This window comes from Oncorhynchus gorbuscha, unplaced genomic scaffold (assembly GCF_021184085.1).
Source record: "Oncorhynchus gorbuscha isolate QuinsamMale2020 ecotype Even-year unplaced genomic scaffold, OgorEven_v1.0 Un_scaffold_1327, whole genome shotgun sequence".
In the NCBI taxonomy this organism is placed as follows: Eukaryota; Metazoa; Chordata; class Actinopteri; order Salmoniformes; family Salmonidae; genus Oncorhynchus; species Oncorhynchus gorbuscha.
The window spans coordinates 135,714-160,853 of NW_025746135.1; the positions used below are offsets into that span (position 1 = coordinate 135,714).

Consider the following 25,140-nt stretch of genomic DNA (forward strand, 5'->3'; position numbering starts at 1 on the left):
ATGCCATCCCATCTGGTTTGCGCTTATTGGGACTATGACCCAAAACATGGTCCAGAACACACCTCCAGGCGGTGTAAGGGCTATATGACCAAGACTGCGAGTGATGAAGTGCTGCATCAGATGATCTGGCCTCCACAATCACCCGACCTCAACCAATTGAGATGGTTTGGGGTGAGTTGGACCTCAGAGTGTAGGAAAAGCAGCAAACAAGCGCTCAGCATATGTGGGAACTCCTTCAAGGCTGGTTGAGAGAGTGTGCAAAAGGCAAAGGGTGACTACTTTGAAGACTCTAAAATATATAGTATTTTGATTTGTTGAACCCTTTTTTGGTTACTACATGATTCCATGTGTAATTTCTTAGTTTTGATGTCTTCTCTATCATTCTACAATGTAGAAAATAGTACAAATATAGAAAATACCCTTGAATGAGTAGGTGTCCAAACTTTTGACAGGTACTGGACATAAGTTTAATTGTTTAAAGAAAACATTGTTTTGAGTGTCGTCTGTATGGTACATAAGGTCATATGATATAACATGAATCAAATTCTTAACCCTTTAGTTTTAGGCTAACAGTATATGCTGCTACGTAATTTCTGGGCAATATTTCTCTCCATTTAGGGGACCCCTTTTGGTTCAAGAGCATCCCCAGTGGCAAATGTTCTGTTAAGTTTCTTCAATGTAGATTTGAACTCTACATTTTGCTTCATGTGAGATGTACCTGGATTGCGATGGGCATGAGCTTATTGTCTGTCATGTAGAGCAAGCAGAGAGGAGCAGCCAAGAAGTGCTGTTTCCCGTTGATCACGTTTGCAGTCACTCCATGTAGACGCTTGTAGTCAACCAGGAAGATGTTGCCTTTCTGTTTAGGTTAGGACATGAATGAGTTAGGAAGACGTCAACACCATACCAAAGAATACACACGACTTACTCAGGAGGAAACCAATAGAGCAATAACAGAACGATGAGTGACAACAGAGAGACTATTTTGACAGACCTGAACTTCCGCAACAAGGCTTTTTCCGAAAAGGGAAGCCTTCACCATGTCTTCTGTGACGGGGAAGTTCTCTGGAAGCTTGGAGCAGCGATGGATCATCATGGGGTTGAGGCCGTTCAGAAGCTGGTACCCAAAAAACTCATCCTCCTTCCAGTTCTTTTCGACATATTCTAATAGATAACAAAAGTATCAAATAATGAGATGCTAATGGTTCCAGTAAACCATTTGAATCCATGACTTATTCAAGACAGACACCACTGACCAGACCTTACCATAAACATCAGTCTTGTGGCTATTGAAGACATGACTGAGTTCATCTAGGCTCTTCCATTGTTCCTTGTTTGTGGACAGTCCTGCTAGATTCAACTCCACCAATCTGCCGGGACAGAGAAGGAAATTAACTTCAACATGCAAAAGATTTCGTTGGATGGTGAAGTTGGTTAGAGATTGGTTTTAACACCACCAGAGTGTCCACCAGAGTGTCTGTTGGGTCCCTTACTCTTCATCCTCCCCCTTGGGTGGTTGATTCATGCACAGGCCACATATATTGAATATGTGTCCATCGCGATTTGATATATGTCTGCTCTTTGGGTTAAATGTGTTCCTATAGTCCTGTGTGGCCAGTTGGTAGACTATGGCTACAATGATAGTGGGTTTGATTCCTGCTGGGGCCACCAATATGAAAAATATATGCACCCACTTTAAGCTGCTTTGGCTAAAAGTGTCTGCTATATGGGATATAATGTATTATATTTATATAAGAAATAAACATACCATAGATATCAAATCAAACTTTATTTGTCACATGCGCCGAATACAAGTGTAGACCTTACTGTGATATTCTTACAAACCCTTAACTCTTCTTGAAATGCACTGTTGGTTAAGTAAATATTTACCAAATAAACTAAAGTAAAAAATAACACAATAACATAACAATAACGAGGCTATATACAGGGGTTACCGGTACCGAGTCAATGTGCGGGGGTACAGGTTAGTTAAGGCAATTTGTACATGTAGGTAGGAGTGAAGTGACTATGCATTGATAAACAGTGAGTAGCAGCAGTGTATAAAACAAATTGGTGGAGGGGGGGGTCTCAATGTAAATAGTCCGGTGGCCATTTGATTCATTGTTCAGCAGTCTTATGGGTTGGGGGTAGAAGCTGTTAACGAGCCTTTTGGTCCTAGACTTGGCGCTCCGATACCGCTTGCCGTGTGTTCGCAGAGAAAACAGTCTGACTTGAGTGACTGGAGTCTCTGCCAACTTTATGGGCTTTCCTCTGACATCGCCTATTATATAGGTCCCTAATGGCAGGAAGCTTGACCGCAGTGATGTACTGGGCCGAACGCACTCTGGTACGCCTTACAGTCAGATGCCGAACAGTTAACATACCAGGCGGTGATTCAAATGGTCAGGATGCTCTCAATTGTGCAGCTGTAGAACCTTTTGAGGATCTGGGGACCCATGCCAAACCTTTTCAGTCTCCTGAGGGGAAAAAGGTTTTGTCGTGATATCTTCACAACTGTCTTGGTGTGTTTGGACCATGATAGTTTGTTGGGGATGTGGACACCAAGGAACATGAAACTCGACCCGCTCCCCCACTACAGCCCAGTCGATGTTAATGTTGGCCTGTTCAGCTCGCCTTTTCCTGTTGTCCACGATCAGCTCCTTTGTCTTGCTCACATTGAGGGAGAGGTTGTTGTCCTGGCACCACACTGCCAGTTCTCTGACCTCCACCCTATAGGCTGTCTCATCATTGTCGGTGATCAGGCCTACAGCTGTCGTCAGCAATCTTAATGATGGGTCTAGGGTATCCGGGAGAATGCTGTTGATGTGAGCCATGACCAGCCATTCAAAGCATTTTATGGCTACCGACATGAGTGCTACGAGGCGGTAATCATTTAGGCAGGTTACCTTCGCATCCTTGCTCACAGGGACTATGGTGGTCTGCATGAAACATGTAGGTATTACAGACTCGGTCACGGCATCTGTAATAACATACACTGAACAAAAATATAAACACAACATGTAACAATTTCAAAGATTTTACTGAGTTACAGTTCACATACGGAAATCAGTCAATTGAAATGCATAAATTAGGCCCTAATCAATGGATTTTACATGACTGGGAATACAGATATGCATCTGTGGTCACAGATACCTTACCTTTTTTGTAAGGTCATGTATCAGAAAACCAGTCAGTGTCGGGTGTGACCACCATTTGCCTCAGGCAGCATGACACATCTCCATCGTTGATCACACTATTGATCATTGCCTGTGGAATGTTGTCCCACTCCTCTTCAATGGTTGTGCAAAGTAATTGGATATTTGATGGGAACTGGAACACGTTGTCGTACATGTCGATCCACAGCATCCAAAATATGTTCAATGTGACATGTCTGGTGAGTATGCAGGCCATGGAAGAACTGGGACATTTTCAGCTTCCTGGAATTGTGTACAAATCCTAGCGAAATGGGGCTATTCATTATCATGCTGAAAAGTTAGGTGATGGTGGCGGATAAATGGCACGACAATTGGCCTCAGGCTCTCGTCACTGCATTCAAATTGGCATCGATAAAATGAAATTGTGTTCGTTGTTCGTAGCTTATGCCTGCTCATACCATAACCCCACCACCACCATGGTGGGCACACTGTTTACAACGCTGACATCAGCCAACCACTCGCCCACACAATGCCATACACACAGTCTGCCATCTGCACGGTACAGTTGAAACCGGGATTAATTTGCAAAGCAAAGAGCACACTTCTCCAGCGTGCCAGAGGCTGGAGCATTTGCCCACTGAAGACAGTTATGACAAACTGCTGTCAGGTTGAGATACTGGTGAGGATGTAGAGCACACAGATGAGCTTTCCTGAGACGGTTTCTGACAGTTTGTGCAGAAATCCTTCGGTTGTGCAAACTCATAGTTTCATAATTTGTCCGTGTGGCTGTTCTCTGATGATACCGCAGGTGAAGAAGCCGGATGTGGAGTTCCTCAGCTGACGTGTTTACACGTGGTCTGTGGTTGTGAAGCCGGTTGGACATACTGTCATATTCTCTAAAACAACTTGAGGCGGTTTATGGTAGAGAAATTAACATTACATTCTCTGGAAACAGCTCTGGTGGACATTCTTGCATCCAGCATGCCAATTGCATGCTCCCTCAACTTCAGTCATCTGTGGCATTGTGTTTTGTGACAAACTGCACATTTTAGAGTAGTCTTTTATTGTCCTCAGCACAAGGTGCACCTGTGTAATGATCATGCTATTTAATCAGCTACTTGATATACCACAACTATCAGGTGGATGGATCATCTTTGCAAAAGAGAAATACTCACTAACAAGGATGTAAACAAATTTCTCCACAAAATCTGAGAGAAATAAGCTTTTTTGAGAATATGGAACATTTCTGGAATCTTTTATTTCAGCTCATGAAACACTGGACACTTTACATGTTTATATTTTTGTTCAGTGTATATAACCTGTATAACATTTCTGCTAAATGTCTGAATGGCTTGTTAGATATTGTTAGACATTGTGTCCTCCTCCCAGAGCGCTAAGAACCTTGGCGTGATCCTGGACAACAAACTGTCGTTCTCAACTAACATCAAGGCGGTGGCCCGTTCCTGTAGGTTCATGCTCTACAACATCCGCAGAGTACGACCCTGCCTCACACAGGAAGCGGCGCAGGTCCTAATCCAGGCACTTGTCATCTCCCGTCTGGATTACTGCAACTCGCTGTTGGCTGGGCTCCCTGCCTGTGCCATTAAACCCCTACAACTCATCCAGAACGCCGCAGCCCGTCTAGTGTTCAACCTTCCCAAGTTCTCTCACGTCACCCCGCTCCTCCGCTCTCTCCACTGGCTTCCAGTTGAAGCTCGCATCCGCTACAAGACCATGGTGCTTGCCTACGGAGCTGTGAGGGGAACGGCACCTCAGTACCTCCAGGCTCTGATCAGGCCCTACACCCAAATAAGGGCACTGCGTTCATCCACCTCTGGCCTGCTCGCCTCCCTACCACTGAGGAAGTACAGTTCCCGCTCAGCTCAGTCAAAACTGTTCGCTGCTCTGGCTCCCCAATGGTGGAACAAACTCCCTCACGACGCCAGGACAGCGGAGTCAATCACCACCTTCCGGAGACACCTGAAACCCCACCTCTTTAAGGAATACCTAGGATAGGATAAAGTAATCCTTCTCACCCCCCCTTAAAATATTTAGATGCACTATTGTAAAGTGGTTGTTCCACTGGATGTCATAAGGTGAATGCACCAATTTGTAAGTCGCTCTGGATAAGAGCGTCTGCTAAATGACTTAAATGTAATGTTAAATGTAGATATACCATTTTAGATATGATTTGCGTAGCTAAAAATATCTTTAATTTAGGCAACCCTAACCCGAGGTGTCATTCTTGGCATCGTTGCCATATTCCATGCTTCACACTCCTGGCTGCCAAATTCCCCTCTTCTCAGGATCTTGCAATTACTTAAACAGGTCTAGGAGAATCACATCTCATTTAAAAGGAAATGTTTTCACAGGTATGTTGGGGACATGCCAACAGATTTTGACAGATCGAATACATTTCCTGGTGTTGCCTCATGGTTCTCAACCTAGGGTCCATGTAACCCTGGGGGTTCTTGGCCTGTACTTGGGAAGATTCATAAGAAAATCAGCCTAAAGCTGAAATTCACACAAAGGGGGTACTTCAGGTGTACTCCACACAGAGCTAAATGTGATTGGAGTACAGTAAGCAAAAGAAGGTTGAGAACCAGTGCTTTAACTTACGCTTTGGCTGCTGTGAACTTGAACTCCAACTCCTTGGTGAAAGAGAAGCGGACCTCATCAGGGAGATCAGAAGCGCTGTCAACTTTCATGATTTGGGGTAGACCCTCTGCATATATACTCCAGCTGAAGGGAACAGACATGGTAAATCAAGACGGGATACACAGCCTGTCATTCACTATTACACAACACACTATCATACCAGACCTGGGTTGATTATTTTTAAGTGCAAACCCCACCCACCTGCTACACCAGGCACGCTAAACTAAATGCTCTAAGTATTTCAAAGATTTACAATGGTATTTGAACCCAGGCATAAACCATACAAAAAGGGGGGCTTAAATAAAAATGACACGCTTATCCAGAGCAATTAGGGTTAAGTGCCTTTCTCAAGGGCATATCAAAAGATTGTTCAACTAGTCAGCTCAGGGATCCAAACCAGCAACCTTTTGGTTACTGGCTTAGCGCTCTTAACAGCTTGGCCACCGGCTGCTTTTATTACAATCGCACACCATTTTATCTGTGTGTATGAGTTATGTTTTTATTTGGATTTGTTTAAAGTTGTTATTGTATCTTTACAAATTATGAATGTTTCCATAAAGCTTACCAGTACACCTCATGGCGACTCTGCAGCTCCTTCTTTCTCTCCTCTATGGCCTCTGGGCAGGTCTCATTGAATATCAGCTTTCCTTATATACAAAAGACCAGAAATGTTGATCATTTTCATGTGTTTATGGATTGGTCAACATCTTAAGAAATCCACTGTATACACTACTGTTCAAAAGTTTGGAGTCACTTAGAAATGTCCTTGTTTTCCATGAAAATATACATGAAATTAGTTGCAAAATGAATAGCAAATATAGTCAAGACATTGACAAGACTATAAATAATGATTTTTTTATTGAAATAATAATTGTCGTTCAAACGTTGCTTTCATCAAATAATCCTCAATTTGCAGCAAGTACAGTCTTGCAGACCTTTGGCATTCTAGTTGTCAGTTTGTTGAAGTAATCTGAAGAGATTTCACCGCATGCTTCCTGAAGCACCTCCCACAAGTTGGATTGGCTTGATGGGCACTTCTTACATACCATATGGTCAAGCTGCTCCCACAACAGCTCAATATGGTGAGATCCGGTGACTGTGCTGGCCACTCCTCTATAGACAGAATACCAGCTGACTGCTTCTTCCCTAAATAGCTATTGCATAGTTTGGAGCTGTGCTTTGGGTCATTGTTGGAGGAAATTGGCTCCAATTAAGCACAGTCCACAGGGTATGGCATGGCGTTGCAAAATGGAGCGATAGCCTTCCTTCTTAAAGATCCCACTTTACCAGCACCAAAGTACCCCCAGACAATCACATTGCCTTCATGATGCTTGACAGATGACGTCAAGAACTCCTCCAGCATTTTCTCTGCATCTCACGAATGTTCTTCTTTGTGATCTGAACACCTCAAACTTAGATTTGTCTGTCCATAACACTTTTTCCAATCTTCATCTGTCGAGTTTTGTTCTTTTGCCCATCTTAATCTTTTCTTTTTATTGGCCAGTCTGAGATATGGCTTTTTCTTTGCAACTCTGCCTAGACGTTGACGTCACTGTTGACGTTGAGACTGGTGTTTTGCTGGTACTATTTAATGAAGCTGCCAGTTGAGGACTTGTGAGGCATCTGTTTCTCAAACTACACACTAATGCATTTGTCCTCTTGCTCAGTTATGCACCAGAGCCTCCCATTCGTTCTATTCTGGTTAGAGCCAGTTTGCGCTGTTCTGTGAGGGGTGTAGTTCAGCGTTGTATGAGATCTTCAGTTTCTTGAAAATATCTACTGTATTTCTGATCAATTTGATATTATTTTAATGGACAATTGTTTTTCTTTTCTTTCAAAAACAAGGATATTTCTAAGTGACCCAAAGCGTTTGAACAGTAGTGTATATCAACCATTATTCCATAAATATAGCCCCTTTCACACACATTTCAAAATAAACTATGACTAACCAGACTATTTGCAATGAACCCCTCTTTATTCTTATTAATACATTCACATACGCTGCTGCTATTCTCTGGTCATTATCTATGCACTTCACACCTAACCTTCATGGACATAGTACTTAAATGACCTTGACAACCTGTACCCCTGCACATTGACTCGGTTACCGGTACCCCTTGTACAGTGGTTCGTGAAAGTATTCACCCCCTTGGCATTTTTCCTATTTTGTTGCCTTACAACCTGGAATTTAAATAGATTTTTTGGGGGGGTTGTATCATTGGATTTCCACAACATACCTACCACTTTGAAGATGCAAAATGTTGCAGCAATTACAGCTGCAAGTCTCCCGGGGTATGTCTCTATAAGCTTGGTACATCTAGCCACTGGGACTTTTGCCCATTCTTCAAGGCAAAACTGCTCCAGTGCCTTCAAGTTGGATGGGTTCCACCGTGCTTCTACACCTGCATTGCTTGCTGTTTGGGGTTTTAGGCTGGGTTTCTGTACAGCACTTTGAGATATCAGCTGATGTACAAAGGGCTATATAAATACATTTGATTTAATTTCATTTGTGTACAGCAATGTTTAAGTCATACCACAGATTCTCAATTGGATTGAAATCTGGGCTTTGACTAGGCCATTCCAAGACATTTACATGTTTCCTCTTAAACCACTCGGGTGTTGCTTTAGCAGTATGCTTAGAGTCATTGTCCTGTTGGAAGGTGAAACCCTGTCCCAGTCTCAAATCTCTGTCAGACTGAAACCGGTTTCCCTCAAGAATTTCCCCGTATTTAATGCCATCCATCATTCCTTCAATTCTGACCAGCTTCCCAGTCCCTGGCGATGAAAAACATCCCCACAGCATAATGCTGCCCCCACCATGCTTCACTGTGTTCTCAGGATGGTGTTCTCAGGGTGATGAGAGGTGTTGGGTTTGCGCCAGACATAGCGATTTCCTTGATGACCAAAAAGCTCAATTTTAATAACTTCTTTGGAATAGGGGGCAATATTTTCACGTCCGGATGAAAAGCGTGTCCAAAGTAAACGGCCTGCTACTCATCCCCAGAAGATAAGATATGCATATTATTAGTGGATTTGGATAGGAAACACTCTGAAGTTTCTAAAACTGTTTGCACCATGTCTGTGAGTATAACAGAACATATTTGGCAAGCAAAACCCAGAGGACAAAGGGCTCAGATTTTCTTTTTTTTGAGGTCACTCTTTTCAATGAGTTCTCATTGGGAATCCAGACTTTCCTGCAGTTCCTATTGCTTCCTCTGGATATCAACAGTCTTTAGAAATTGGTTGAGGTTTTCCTTTGAGAAATTAAGAAGTAACACTGTTCAGAACGAGGCTCGAGTCTAGTGTACACTTTATTAGAGGAGAGTGACCTGAAAACACGCTCCACTTTGCTATCCTCAGATAATAGCATTGTTTGCTTTCGCAGAAAAGCCTTTTGAAATCTGACATGTTGGCTGGATTCACAACAAGTGTAGCTTTAATTTGGTATCTTGCATGTGTGATTTCATGAAAGTTAGATTTTTATAGTAATTTATTTGAATTTTGAGCTCTGCATTTTCACTGGCTTTTGGCCAGGTGGGACGCTAGTGTCCCACATATCCCAGAGAGGTTAATCGGACCATATTACATTTTTCCATATGTTTGGAGAGTCTCCCACATGCTTTTTGGCGAACACCAAACGTGTTCGCTTATTTCTTTCTTTAAGCAATGGCTTTTTATCTGGCCACTCCTCCGTAAAGCCCAGCTCTGTGGGCTTTGCAGCTCCTTCAGGGTTATCTTTGGTCTCTTTGATTAATGCCCTCCTTGCTTGGTCTGTGAGTTTTGGTGGGTGGCCCTCTCTTGGCAGGTTTGTTGTTTTGCCATATTCTTTCCATTTTTTAAATAATGGATTTAAATGGTGCCCTGTGGGATGTTCAACGTTTCTGATATTTTTTTATATCCGAGCCCTCATCTGTACTTCTCCACAACTTTGTCCCTGACCTGTTGTTTGGAGAGCTCCTTGGTCTTCATGGTGCCGCTTACTTGGTGGTGCCCCTTGCTTAGTGGGGTTGCAGACTCTGGGGCCTTTCAGAACAGGCGTATATATACTGAGATCATGTGACAGACCATATGACACTTAAATAAAGTCCACCTGTGTGCAATCTAACTAATTATGTGACTTCTGAAGGTAATTGGTTGCACCAGATCTTATTTAGGAGCTTCATCACAAAGGGGGTGAATATATATGCACACACCACTTTTCCATCTTTTAGAATCTTTGAAACATGTTCTTTTTCTTCATTTAATTTATGTCCATTATATGAAATCCGAATAAAAACCTATTTAAATTACAGGTTGTAATGCAACAATATAGGAAAAACGCCAAGGGGGATGAATAATTTTGCAAGGCACTGTATATTGCATTGTTATTGTTATTATATTGTGATATGTTAATATTTGCTAAATAAACTTTTTTTTAACTCTGCTTTGTTGGTTAAGGGCTTGTAAGTAAGCATTTCACGGTAAGGTCTAAACCTGTTGTAATCGGCACGTGACAAATAAAATTAGAGTTAAACTACAAATGACATTCAGCTAGCTGACCTGTAGCTATGAGTCTTGGGCACAGCAGTTATATCCAAAACTAAACCTACACAATGATGTATACTGTATACCAACATACTGACCAGTGGCCTCTCTGAACACCAGACGCTCATAGCCTGAGATCCAGCGGTAACAGGGGAAGCTGGCCGTGTCTCCCTCTGGTGTGGTCACCACTACTTTAGAGCAGAACCAGTCATCATTGATGTAGGCGAACAGGGCATACGGCTCTGTGTCCAGCACTACAAACTCCAGATGGCCCAGGGAGGAGGGACAGGACACATTGTGCTCAATCATCTACAGAGAGATAGATGACATGTTAAAATGATCCCAGCAAACAAACAACGTTCTCTAAACGTTGACTAAGTTGAGACTGCTGGTTTAGATATGTTCGAATCCCAGAATGGAGATTGTATTTGGCATTCGCAACACCCAGATGGATTGTGGTATAATACAACTTTTTTGTGAACTTACCGATCCTTGGCTGCCGGTTTTAGGGATGTACACGCGTTTACTTTCTCCCTTTCTGCCGACCAGTTTGACGTAAACACTGTTCAATGTGCCGGCAAGCAGCATTTTTCCAGTAAACACTTTCACTGTGTACTTCACCATGATGATTCTGCAAGACAAATAATTCTACACACACAGCAAGACAACATGTTAGACATACAGCATTGCAACTTAACTAGAACCAACTCAATGGAACCACATAAGACGATCAACTGCAACCAAATGTTTGCCACAGTAAATATTCGTAGTCTTTTTCCAGATGAAGATGTACCATACAACCTTTTCCACATTTTGTTGTGTTACAGCGTGAATTTAAAAGGGATTCAATTGCGATTGTGTCACTGGCATTATGTTTTAGACATTATTAGAAAGCCTAAGTACAAATGTGCTTAACAAGTCACATAAGTGACATGGACTTACTGTGGGTGTGTAATAATAGTATTCAAACATGATTGAGTGATGACCTCATCTATGTACCCCACACATACAGATAATTGTAAGGTCACTCAGTCGAGCAGTGAATTACAAACAGATATAACCAAAGACCAGGAGGTATTCAATGCCTCACAAAGAGGTGCACCTATTGTTAGATGGGTAAAAAAAAAGTTGACATTGAATATCCCTTTGAGCATGGTGATGTTATTAATTACACTGTCAATACACCCAGTCACCACCCTGAAAAAAAACAGGACAAGGTGGGCTGTCAGATTTACAAAAACATGAGATTTACTCAAACATGTTTTGTTTCTCCTCTCAATGTGATTTCATTGCTTGCAATCAATGCAACACAAAGATTGGTGCTTTCATGCAGTTTAACAGTTTTCCCATGACTGCCTCCAGGTGACATACATACTTATTGAAATGGATGTAGAGTTCTTTTAGCACTTGAACAGTGTTACTTTATATTATGGGTGTCCATTTATCAATACATTAAACGTATGTGCATATGAGTGGATGCATGCAGGGTAGCCTAGTGGTTAGAGCGTTGGACTAGTAACCGAAAGGTTGCAAGTTCAAATCCCCGAGCTGACAAGGTACAAATCTGTCGTTCTGCCCCTGAACAGGCAGTTAACCCACTGTTCCTAGGCCGTCATTGAAAATAAGAATTTGTTCTTAACTGACTTTCCTAGTAAAATAAAAAATAAAAATACATATAATTTCATGAACAAAATGGGTATTTACAGGTCGATGATGTTTGCCAACCACATTTGTGCTGCTTTGTCTACCCATTCAAAAGCTTACAGGTTGTTTACAGGTGGCGTGGCGAGAATCTGTCTCCTCACCACGCGCTCTCACCACTGGTGTCCCCCAGGGCTCTGTTCTAGGCCCTCTCCTATTCTCACTATACACCAAGTCACTTGGCTCTGTCATAACCTCACATGGTCTCTCCTATCATTGCTTTGCAGACGACACACAATTAATCTTCTCCTTTCCCCCTTCTGATGACCAGGTGGCGAACCGCATCTCTGCATGTCTGGCAGACATATCAGTGTGGATGACGGATCACCACCTCAAGCTGAACTTCGGCAAGACGGAGCTGCTCTTCCTCCCGGGAAGGACTGCCCGTTCCATGATCTCGCCATCACGGTTGACAACTCCATTGTGTCCTCCTCCCAGAGCGCTAAGAACCTTGGTGTGATCCTGGACAACAAACTGTCGTTCTCAACTAACATCAAGGCGGTGGCCCGTTCCTGTAGGTTCATGCTCTACAACATCCCAGAGTACGACCCTGCCTCACACAGGAAGCGGCGCAGGTCCTAATCCAGGCACTTGTCATCTCCCGTCTGGATTACTGCAACTCGCTGTTGGCTGGGCTCCCTGCCTGTGCCATTAAACCCCTACAACTCATCCAGAACGCCGCAGCCCGTCTAGTGTTCAACCTTCCCAAGTTCTCTCACGTCACCCCGCTCCTCCGCTCTCTCCACTGGCTTCCAGTTGAAGCTCGCATCCGCTACAAGACCATGGTGCTTGCCTACGGAGCTGTGAGGGGAACGGCACCTCAGTACCTCCAGGCTCTGATCAGGCCCTACACCCAAATAAGGGCACTGCGTTCATCCACCTCTGGCCTGCTCGCCTCCCTACCACTGAGGAAGTACAGTTCCCGCTCAGCTCAGTCAAAACTGTTCGCTGCTCTGGCTCCCCAATGGTGGAACAAACTCCCTCACGACGCCAGGACAGCGGAGTCAATCACCACCTTCCGGAGACACCTGAAACCCCACCTCTTTAAGGAATACCTAGGATAGGATAAAGTAATCCTTCTCACCCCCTCCCCCCTTAAAATATTTAGATGCACTATTGTAAAGTGGTTGTTCCACTGGATGTCATAAGGTGAATGCACCAATTTGTAAGTCGCTCTGGATAAGAGCGTCTGCTAAATGACTTAAATGTAAATGTAAATGTTGTTTGTTCGTTTGCGCCCAATTTCAGTCTTTAGGTCTTGTGATTTTTCTGCTCTTTTTTTCACTGTTGTGTGAATGTGGAAATGTAAGGGGTGTTCAGAATTGGTGTCAAGTAGGTTCCAACTTTTGCATCATTACAAGTTAAAGCACCCACATTATGGCCGTACTGTCCGTTACCTATGTACATACATTGACTGTCCATGCGCATTTAAGACCTGGAATGCCTTAATTGTGCACCAAAGTCATGTCCACTCCACAGAGGTTACTACAAATCTGACTGAGAAGTGTTCCTTCACAGTATGTGGAGGATGGAAAACCAGTTTGAAATACAAAACTGGCAAACTACCGCGCTCGCCTGAGAAGACTGGGATGTCCAGGGGTGACAAACTCATTGAAGCACAAAGCTGCAAGTCAGTCAAGTGCAGCCTATGGTGTTAAAAAGCCAAAGAGAGCAGAAGTTAACTTTTGCCCCACATATCCCTCAAGAGAAACAGAAGAGAGCCTCGAGGACATGTGGAAAGCTCTGCTGTCCCATGTGAAGAAAAGGAAAAACAGAGAGACAGTGAAGTTCAAAAATGGAGAAGACATTTGCATACCGGAGACATGAAGTTGTCTGTGATGCACCCATGGCAGAGGACTTCATGGCAAGATGGCCTGCGCTCTTTGAAGTCATTGTGGTAAGTTACCCAACAATAAGACAAGCATGGCTGTGTTATCTGGGATTTGTTGGTAAAGGTAGAATATTTTTTCCTTCAGCTTGCCACATAAGTGAGCCTTAATCAGAGTTATCACCATTTGTGCCGACTGCTTAGTTATTTCTCTCCCTATAGAGAAACCTCTTGTTTGCTGCATGTGTGATCATCTCCAGTCTATTTTCCTTTCTGCTTTTAAAAGAACATCTCATTTGTTTAACTACCATTTTCAGGTCAATGCTGAGTTTAAGAGAATCACCACAACCCCACTCCATTCCAAATGTCTTTCTCAACGTGATATACAGTCTGATGATCTGCTGATGTCGTTCCAGGAGGAAGACAGCTGGGCAGAAGACTCATATCAAGCATGGCACCTATGGCTGATGTAAGAATTCCTTATGCTTGAAAAGACATATTCATATGTGGTTCTACACCAAAAGATGATTTAAAAACTAGACATAAATAAAATAAATCCTGTTTTGTTAGAATAGCAACATAGATGTGGGACTAGAGTGCGTCAGAAAGGAAGTGTGAGTGTATATGGGTGAAGAACCAGAAAGCCTTGTACAGGAATATGTGGCATGTTCTTTTTTTTATTATTTCACCATTATTTAACCACGTAGGCCAGTGGAGAACAAGTTCTCATTTACAACGGCGACCTGGCCAAGATAAAGCAAAGCAGTGCGACAAAAACAACAGAGTTACACAAACAAACGTACAGTCAATAACACAATGCTATTGTGTGTTAATAGATAGAAAAAGGAAACGCTTCATTCTCTTCCTGTTCCGTATCACCATCAAATTCTATCACTAGCTATTTTGTTACTGTGTCATCTCTGTCTTCCATCTTATTTCAATAGCAGTGGTTAGGTGCACTTTTTAAAATCAGAATTGTATGATTCAGATTAGACTCAGTCTTTTTGTTGTTGCATGGATGCTGAATACAGAGATCAAATTGGATGTGTCTCAAATGTAATCTGAATAGAATGGAAATCTGGTTTAGAACCACTTCATTTTAGCCTTGTAATAGTGTTCAAATATTACCAGCAGTTCTTGATTTAGTTGACACTGAAAAGGACTCTTCTTGATTTATTTCTGTCTGTATCATACTGTTGTGCTTCATGAGCTATACTTTTTTGCAATCTAGAGTCCCGAACTGTAACTACTTAATTGATGAATGATTCATTTTGTATGATTGACAAATGTTGCCTTTGTGTCTTGTTCCTTCTGTAGCTCAGTTGGTAGAGCATGGCGCTTGTAACGCCAGGGTAGTGGGTTCGATCCCCGCGACCACCCATATGTAGAATGTATGCACACATGACTGTAAGTTGCTTTGGATAAAAGCGTCTGCTAAATGGCATATATTATTGTTCGGAGCATGGATGAAGAGTCCACCAAGGCAGACATTGAGGAAACTAGTGTGGGGGACCATGCCGAGAGTGAGGAACCAGAGGACGCTGGGATTGTCCTTGAGGGCGTCAAGGTGCTGCAGGATCTGGGCAACGTAGCATTTGCTGTCCGGCCTGATGTATGTCATGACCCTCAGTTACCCTACTGAGCTCCACCACACCTTTGGAGTCTTTCAGAAGGTTTTTATGGAACTGACCAGGAACAAACTTTCGAACACAGCGGTTGCATTAGAAAACAGGCTGTTTCAGTGAGATGTTTCAGACTGTATGTTTGACTTATGTTGAACTTGTTCACAAACACCCACAGAATGTGCATGTACAAAGATGGAGCTATTGTGATTTTGTATAGATGCCCTTAGTTTTCTGCTTATGGAAAAAGTTCAGCTTCACTTTGTAATGACTTTTATTCAAAAGAATTAACATGAACAAAAATGTACACATACCTACCTCATTCTATGTCTGTAACTCCTTATGAAAAATAACTACCTCATTTTGTAACAAAATGCATTAGAGAGAGTGCCCAATCATTGTTAGGCAACTATTTTTTTATACAGCCATATAGCCTACTGCACTGTGATTTAGACCTGTGCAATTCATAGAACACTGAATGTCAGTGAATTTACATTTGTCGTTCCAATGAGCTGAACCATTACAAAAAAATACAGTATAATTTTTTAAACATGCATTTTGCCTTTGTCGCTGATGCAAATGGTCTCTTGCTCCTTGGTTACACATATTTAGCATGTATTTTATTTTTCCCTATTAATTTGTATGAATACAAACACTAAGGTAGAAAATGGCAGCATTTAATCTTGTGCTTACATTAATAATGTAGAAACTTGTCCATAATACAGAGTAATGTCATCAATAAAAGAATGTTGGTTATTAAGTAGTGATCAGGTTTAGGGAACATGATCAAATCCATTTGAAGCTACACATTTAATTCAAATAAAATGAGCTTTACCAAATCATGTTAAATTGATTTTATTCCATTACAATGCATTTATGCAAATGATTATATTTGCCTCACAAAAATAATATTGTGTTTAACATGTTTCATTCATGTGGAACCGATGCACACATTTGAATTAAATAAATTCAAAGCACCATTTTTTTTTCAGTGTACCAAGATGCAGGTATCCTTCCTAACTCAGTTGCCGGAGAGGAAGGAAGCCACTCAGGGATTTCACCATGGGGACAATGGTGACTTTAAAACAGTTACCGTTCTTCAAAGGCCGTCGTTACTCCACAATACTAACCTAATTGATAGAGTGAAAAGAAGGAAGCCTGTACAGAATAAAAATATTCCAAAACATGCATCCTGTTTGCAACACGGCACTAAAGTAATATTGAAAACAATGTGGCAAAGCCATTCACTTTTTCACCTGAATACAAGTATTATGTTTGGGGCAAATCCAAGACAACACATTACTCTTCATATTTTCACTTTATCAATGGTCTTGACTAGCCTATTTGATTACATTGGGCAGGACAAAAATAAAACAAGGCAATGTTTGGTTTTTAATTAAATAAAACAAAATGTCTTTGATGTTCCTTAAAATTAAGTATACAGGCACCAAAAGCACATCTCGTTCCATACACATATGGGCAATGTGCGTCACGGCTGTATAACCTGCGTTTCCGCTGCCATAATTCATGCTATGACCAACTGCGTTACCACTAAAACCAGCTTTGGTCGGTCTTAAATATCCCTACCAGAGCTGCCTGAAATTAGCACATTGAATCATATTTTTATGGACACAACATCAAATATTTCCACCCCTCCCATCTGAGCGCTGATGTTAGACAGGTAAATTGCTTTCTGGCAAGGTTCATATCCCTTGCTTGCTAGATAGCCAACGTTGACTAACAGTCACGTCAAACAGTGCAGCCAGAATAACAACAAAGTAGCTTCATATGGGGGGCGCTAGAGAGCGTGCTATGGAGTAGACGTGCTTTGCTAGAGCTCCGCTCCATTTTGAAACAAATTAGTATTTATCTTAACGTCTCGCGACCTAAAACTTCAAACAACTTTGACAAAGGGAAAAGGCACCAAAAAAGGGAGCGCTAAACAAGATAATTTGAATGAGATAGACAACGAACCAATTTCAACGTCACCAACCCACGAAAAGTTAGCTGAAGAGGCTAGCTTCCAAGAGATCCCCACAGAGCCTACGCAAAGTGACATACTGGCTGCCATAAACTCGCTAACCAAGAAGGTGGACACAAGGTTGGCTGATATCTCAAGAGTATTGGGACTTTGGCCGAAACTGTGAAGGCAACTCAGAGAAGGGTGCATGAGGTTGAGCAAACGACACTATCCCCAGACCAGGGATCTCATCCTCAAACTGGCTATTCAAAAGTTCCCCCTTAACTTCAACGGAGCCAGGGTGGCTTTCACCCAGATCTTACCTTGGAGGTGAGGAACCAACGGAAATAGTATTTAATTTTAATTTTACCTTTATTTAACCAGGCAAGTCTGTTAAGAACAGATTCTTATTTTCAATGACGGCCTGGGAACAGTGGGTTAACTGCCTGTTCAGGGGCAGAACGACAGATTTGTACCTTGTCAGCTCGGGGGTTTGAACTCGCAACCTTCCGGTTACTAGTCCAACGCTCCAACCACTAGGCTACGCTGCCGCCCCAGTATGATGAGGTACGCAACAAAAGCAGGGCGGCCAGCATCCGATATGGATTCCTCTTCCCAGCCCGGTTTAAGGTGACAGTCGAAGGATCAACACGTACATTTGACAACCCAAAGAGGCCGATCTGTTCTTGACAAGAAAAGGTCCCTGGCTGAGGATACAGAACGGCTGTGTCAACCGGCTAAATGACCAAATACAGGCCGGGAATGTGTTTGGATTTCCAGCCTATGTCTTTTCGATTAGAAGATCAGAAATTGGGACTTATATGATAGGTGAGATGTTGTGGCTAATATATCATTGTTTAGCACAATATGTTTTAGTGCCACTCCCCTAACGTGAGAGTTAAGTGTTAAGTGTTATTTAATATTAGCATATATGCAGAGCATCTATAGATGACAAGTTAGTTCAAGCTGTATGTCTAGACACCCTAAGGTTTGTGTGTTAGCCAAGGAGTGCTTCGTTTGGGGAAGTCACTCAGTAAAGGGACGGGAGGGGGGATGGGATCTGTGTTTTATGTTCACGTTTATTATTAGTACAGGTGGCATGAAATGCTCTCGTACGGCGGGACGTTTTTCTTCTGAGTTTTGTATGACAGCAACAATTTGCTCTAAAATAAGAAATGCCACATAGTGACAGAGCACAGAGTAGAGCAGGTGGAATAAAGATAGTCAGCTGGAACTGTAATGGCTTAGGGCATGTGGTGAAACCAGCTAAGGTTTTTTTCTCATCTTAAATCACTGGGTGCTGACATAGTGTTTCTTCAAGAAACTCATATTAAACGATCCGCTCAGGCCAAGCTACGAGTCGGCTGGATCGGTCAGATATACCAGTCTAACTTTGATGCAAAAGTGAGAGGGGTAGCAATCCTGATAAGGAAAAACATTCCTTTTGTTTACTCATCCTCGATTTCAGATCCTAATGGTCGGTATATTATTGTGGCTGGTACACTGAATTCGAAACCAGTAACCTTGGTCAATTTATATGGACCCAACTTCGATGATCCATTATTCTTTCAAAGGGTATTTAAGGACATACCAAATATCTCAGATACAAGTGTTATTGTTGGAGGGGACTTTAACTGTACGTTAGATCCTCTTTTAGATAAACATCTATCAAGGTCACTTCAACAATCAAATGCCAGTGTCTGTCTAAATACATTGATGACAAACCTTAACATTGTCGATATTTGGAGACTGACGCACCCAACAGACAGGGATTATTCTTTCTTTTCATCAGTTCAATTATATTCCAGAATTGACTATTTTTGTTGGACTCCAAACTAATTTCAGCAGCTGAGTCGGTTACCTATCACCCTATTCTAATTACGGACCACTCTCCTCTGTCCATGGTACTGAACTCCACAATATGTCGACAGGTCGGCGACCGTGGCGCTTAGACACATACCTGCTGAAAGATTAGGCCTTTTGTCAGTATTTGAAGGAGCAGATTGCCCTTTTCCTCGGAACTAACGACACGGGGGATGTTGACGACTCCACCCTTTGGGAATCTCTAAAGGATGTGATTACAGGGTACAGTATTTATTATACATCAGAGGGGAAGAAACGCGCCAATACTAGGCTGAGAGAAATTGAAAGAGAGTTAGGGGAACAGGAGAACGTTTTTAGGACATTATAATTCCTCATATACAGTCCTTGAGAAGATCAAAGTTAAAATATGAATATACAATACCATCCTTTCGAAATGGGTGGGCTCTTTGCTAGAAAGCAACAAAGTTATTTTGAACTGGGTGACTAACCACAAATTATTAGCAAGACAGCTAAGGCATGTAGAGGCATATAGAGGTATTCACAAAATAAAAGACAATGGTAAAATAGTAACAGATCCGCAGGATATTAATAACCTTAAGGATAGGGGGCAGCATTTTCACTTTTGGATAGTGTGCACAATTTCAACTTCCTGCTACTCATGCCAGGAATATATTATATGCATATGATTAGTAGGTGTGGAGAGAAAACACTGAAGTTTCTCAAACTGGTTCAATCATGTCTGTGACTATAACAGAACTTATGTAGCAGGCAAACCCCAGAGGAAAAACTGTTCAGAATGTATTATTTTTGCCTCTGACCGTTCCCGCAGTTGTCTTTGCCAAGGGATATTTGATAGCGACCATTTATAGTTCCTACTACTTCCACAGGATGTCACCAGTCTTTTGAAATGGGTTGAAGTTAATCATTGGTGCAACGAAGAAGAAGCACATCCTGGAACAACATTACACTGTTGAGTTACGCAAGAGGGAAAAAGGTGCATGTTTTGTTTACTTGCTCTATTGAATACAGATTTCCCCGTCTACAATTTGATCGATTATTAACATTTAGAAATACCTAAAGTTGTATTACAAAAGTAGTTTGAAATATTTTGGCAAAGTTTATAGGCAACTTTTGAAATGTTTTGTAGTGACATTGTGTTTTGGAAAGCTGTTTTTTTCCCGGATCAAACCTGCTTTATAAATGGACATTTTGGGTATACATGGACAGAATTAATTGAAAAAAGGACCAATTGTGATGTTTATGGGACATATTGGAGTGCCAACAAAGAAGCTCGTCAAAGGTAATGCATGTTTTATATTTTATTTCAGCGCTTTGTGTAGCGCCTGCCACGCTAGTTCTTTTGTTTACTACTGGTTGATGGGTGCATGCTATCAGATAATAGCTTCTCAAGCTTTTGCCGAAAAGCATTTTAAAAATCTGACATGTTGGCTGGATTCACAACGAGTGTAGCTTTAATTGAGTATCCTGCATGTGTGATTTAATGAATGTTTGAGTTTTTAGCGTTTATTTGAATTTGGCGCTCTGCATTTCCCGGGGCAATTGGCCACTTGAGACGCTAGCATCTCACTATCCCCAAGAGGTTTTAATAAATGCTTTGCGCAGTTCTACTCAGAGCTATACCAATCAAAAGGCAATGCTACTGATCCACAAACTATGGAACGCTTTCTCGCTGAATGTGAACTTCCTAAACTCGAGGGGGGCAGCTGCTGCACTCGATGCAGGGATAACTTTAGAGGAAATTAACACAGCAATAGCACAATTTCCAAACAGCAAGGCCCCTGGGCCCGATGGATATGTAATAGAATTCTATAAGTAGTACTGCGCCAGTCTATCTCCACTTATGTTGCGAATGTTTAAACAATCCAAAGAAAATGCCAAACTCCCACAAACACTTTATGAGGCTACAATAGCACTGATCTTGAAAAAAGATAGATTCCATGGAGATGTCGTCTTATCGCCCCGTGTCGTTACTCCCCATAGAAAACAAGGTGTTGACAAAGATATTGGCAAACCGATTGAAAACATATTTCCGACATCATGCACCCTGACCAGACAGGTTTTATCCCGGGCCGACATATACTACAATTTCAGACGCCTTTTCAACGTAATGTATCATGATAAGGTTGAGGCAGTGGTAATAGCTCCATGCAGAGAAGGCGTTTGATCGGATTGAGTGGAAGTATATGATGTCGGTTCTGGAGCACTTCGGGTTCGGAAAGGAATTTATTAATTGGATAAGTAATATTTATGCACACCCAATGGCGTCCGTGGTAACCAATCAAGAAATGTCGCAGTCATTCCGCTTGTTCAAGGGGTGCCGACAGGGTGCCCTATTTCGCCTGCTCTCTTCGCTATAGCCATGGAACCCCTTGCTACTCGCATTCGGGCATGTGCCGATATAGCTCCTGTTAAATATAAAGGACACACAGCACAAAAATTTCACTATATGCAGACGATGTTCTTTTGTTTTTGTCCAAGCCTAAAACTTCTATTCCACTCTTACTTAACTTGATAAAACACATTTGGCTCCTTCTCTGGCTACAAGATAAACTGGCAAAAAAAAGTGAGTTGATGCCAATATCACGGCCTGTGGATATGCAATTTCTGCAATCTACTCCGTTTAGAACAGTGATGGACAAGTTCACAAGCCTTGGCATTGTAGTGACAAGAGACCTTGATCAGCTATTGAAAGCAAATTGGGACATGAAAATATATCAGCTTAAACAAAATATAGATTTTTGGAAATCTCCTTGGTTGGTCGTATAAACGCTATTAAAATTGTTGTCCTACCCAGGTTTCTTTACCTCTTCCAATGTCTACCCAATTTCATACCACAAAGCTATTTTAAGAAACTGGATTCAATAGTAACTCCATTTTTTTAACAAGGCAGCCAGAATTTCAAAGAAGCATTTATGCAAGTACAAGATAAGAGGGGGGCTTTGGCCTTCCTCACTTCAAACTGTGTTATTGAGCTGCTAATCTGAACATTGTGTCTTTATGGAGGGAAAGCTTACCTGCGATGAGACAGAAGGATATGCCTGCATGGCTTTTGATTGAGCAGGCCTCCTGTCAACGTTCCTCACTCCCGGCACTTGTTAATAGCCCATCATATGTGAAAAAAATCCACTTATGACTCTAACCCAGTCATTTGTCATACGCTTAGGATCTGGAAACAGATTAGGTATTTTGGTCTGTAGCTCAGTTGGTAGAGCATGGCGCTTGTAACGCCAGGGTAGTGGGTTCGATCCCCGGGACCACCCATACGTAGAATGTATGCACACATGACTGTAAGTCGCTTTGGATAAAAGCGTCTGCTAAATGGCATATATTATTATTATTATTATATATTATTATTATTATTATATTATATTATTATATTATTATTATATTATTCTTAACATACCCACTGTATACATTGACAGCCCGATTTGCCTGAATCATGCTTTCCACCCCGCATTGGATGATGTGGTATTTTCACAGTGGAGGGAGAAGGGGCTCACAATAATTGCTAATCTATACATAGATGGTCAGTCAGCTTCATTTCAACATTTACAGGAAAGTTCAACATGCCAATAACACATTCTGTCAGATACCTCCAAATCAGGAATTTCATAAGGACACATATCCCACAGTATGGCATGAAGCCAAATAGTCCTACATTAGATAGCTTGATCCTTGTCAAACCCCATTCAAAAGGGTCGGTCTCTAGACTGTATGATGTGCTACAGGCCCACATAGAGGTATCCACAGACACCATTAAAAGGGCTTGGGAACAATAACTTGGTTCAGAAAACTCAGATGAGGACTGGGTAGAAGCTCTCAGGAATATAAACCACAGTTCAGTGAATGCCAGACACAACCTTGTACAGTTCAAGGTGATACACAGGTTACATTACTCAAAAGTGAAACTGCATAAAATATTCCCGGACACCTCACCACTGTGTGAGGTGCAAGCAGGATGAGGGACGTTGACCCACTTATTCTGGACATGTCTTAAGTTACATGTTTACTGGGCTCTCATTTTTTATTACTTATCTAGAGCCTTTGATAGAGTTCTAGCCCCAGACCCATTGACCACTCTGTTTGGTACAGTTGATGGGAATAACCACGAAGGAAAGCTGTCTCTCTTTGTACTCTACTAGCCGAAAGGCTCATATTGCAATTTTGGAAATTGGAGACTGTACCTACCTTTGAAATGTGGTTACGGGATTTAGAATGTAATACATATGGAAAAGATTCGATACAAAACCTCCAATAGAAGTTCAATGTTTTACAAAATATGGCAGCCGATACTGGATAAATGGTCTCGTCCCGCTTCATAACTGGGTTGACGATCTGCTGCTACTTCAGTGCTGTACCACTCAATATTTATTTTTGGCGTAATTAACTACACTGCTTGTAATGACTATATGCTGTCTTCTTATACATGTACCACCTATTAGGATTTTGTTTTATTTTGTGTATGTGTGAGTTAAGTTTTGTTTTGTCCTCTAAATTGGCCATCTCATTCAACAGTACAATGAATGTCATTGTTAGTATTGCTGTCTTTAATTATATTTTTTTATTGTAAAATAATAAACATATTATTAAAAATAAAAAAAGTAGCTTCATAGCTTCATGTTTGTTCAAGCTGTTTTCTAGTGATTTATTTGTTATACATCCATAACAATCAGCTAATGATGTGCCATTTAGCATGGCATAGAACATTTGCTCTTTCGCCTGGCCACTGTTCATAGAGAGATTGCCAACTACATAGCTAACACAATCACTTCAAACTGAAGCTGAAATGACAACAAACTAGCTGCATTTTGTGTTTTTCTATTGATTACTTTGTATATATGCATATAAATCATGCTGATTCATGATTTCGACTGGCTGAGAAAAGCTGCCAGCCTGTCTGTCTTGTCCCGACATTCATTACTACAAATCTCCGCTGTTGAAAACCAAAATGTTCGTCTAAAAGAAATAGGACATAATGTCGAGGGCTTTTTACAGTGTAGATCTAGCTGAGTTGATGAGACAGTAGATTGCGCAGTCAGATGGAACAGTAAATTTCAACATTTCAACATCAGATTTAGCCGGTGACTTGTGGAATAGACACCAGCTGGAACGCGGATTTAACAAATGAGCATCCAGGTTTAGATCCACACGTTGTATAAAATAAAATGGTATATTTAATTGAGAGACTGATGACCAATCATTTTGTTTAGCTATTGTGTCAGATTAAGGCCACACAATTATCCAAAATAATTGTTATCTTAGTATTTTTTTCTAAACCGTATGGATGATAATCAGTACAGTATACTTTATACAAAGATCCACAAATAGATACATGTTGAAATTAGAGTCAACACTTATTGCAATATAAAGTTTAAAAGTCGTATGTACTTGCAGGTTCCTTTTGACAATGTGAAACGTTATATTCAACAGCAAAGTCAAATGAGAAAAAGGTCATGGAAACCATCTATTACATGTCAAATAATAAAGAACGTTATGAAAATAAGCTTTCTTACCCCGATAAGATGCAGTAATTCAGCAATGAGAAATCGTTCCGCTGTACTCAGCACCTCAGACATCATGGCTCTTTTATATAGTTTGTTATCTCGTATGGACAATGACAAGTGTTTATTGACACACCTTTCTGATTCAGTGGAAAAGGAAAACGTATTTGCTCGACATTTCTGGAATGTATTCCGGAGTAGAAATACAGGATGTGCTGTAAGGTTTTTCTGGTGAAAGAGAGGCGGACCAAAATGCAGCGTAGTGTTATTCATGTTTTTAATAAAGACGACTATACATGAACAGACTAAACAAAACAAGAAAAGTGAAAACCCAAACAAATTTTTT

General features: G+C 41.4%; 1 protein-coding gene across 1 annotated transcript in view; it reads right to left on the minus strand.

Moving 5' to 3' along the window:
• The window catches only part of LOC124022297 (hydroperoxide isomerase ALOXE3-like), a 37,436-nt gene extending 12,498 nt beyond the window's left edge, over nucleotides 1–24,938 (minus strand). The window contains exons 1-8 of the mRNA XM_046337220.1: nucleotides 24,807–24,938; nucleotides 10,824–10,985; nucleotides 10,436–10,646; nucleotides 6,379–6,460; nucleotides 5,775–5,897; nucleotides 1,267–1,370; nucleotides 995–1,164; nucleotides 719–859 (exon numbers count right to left, since the gene is read on the minus strand). Of these exons, the coding sequence (XP_046193176.1) occupies nucleotides 719–859; nucleotides 995–1,164; nucleotides 1,267–1,370; nucleotides 5,775–5,897; nucleotides 6,379–6,460; nucleotides 10,436–10,646; nucleotides 10,824–10,985; nucleotides 24,807–24,872 (1,059 nt within the window). The 5' untranslated portion in view covers nucleotides 24,873–24,938. The remainder of the gene's footprint in view (nucleotides 1–718; nucleotides 860–994; nucleotides 1,165–1,266; nucleotides 1,371–5,774; nucleotides 5,898–6,378; nucleotides 6,461–10,435; nucleotides 10,647–10,823; nucleotides 10,986–24,806) is intronic.
• Nucleotides 24,939–25,140: the final 202 nt, after the last annotated feature.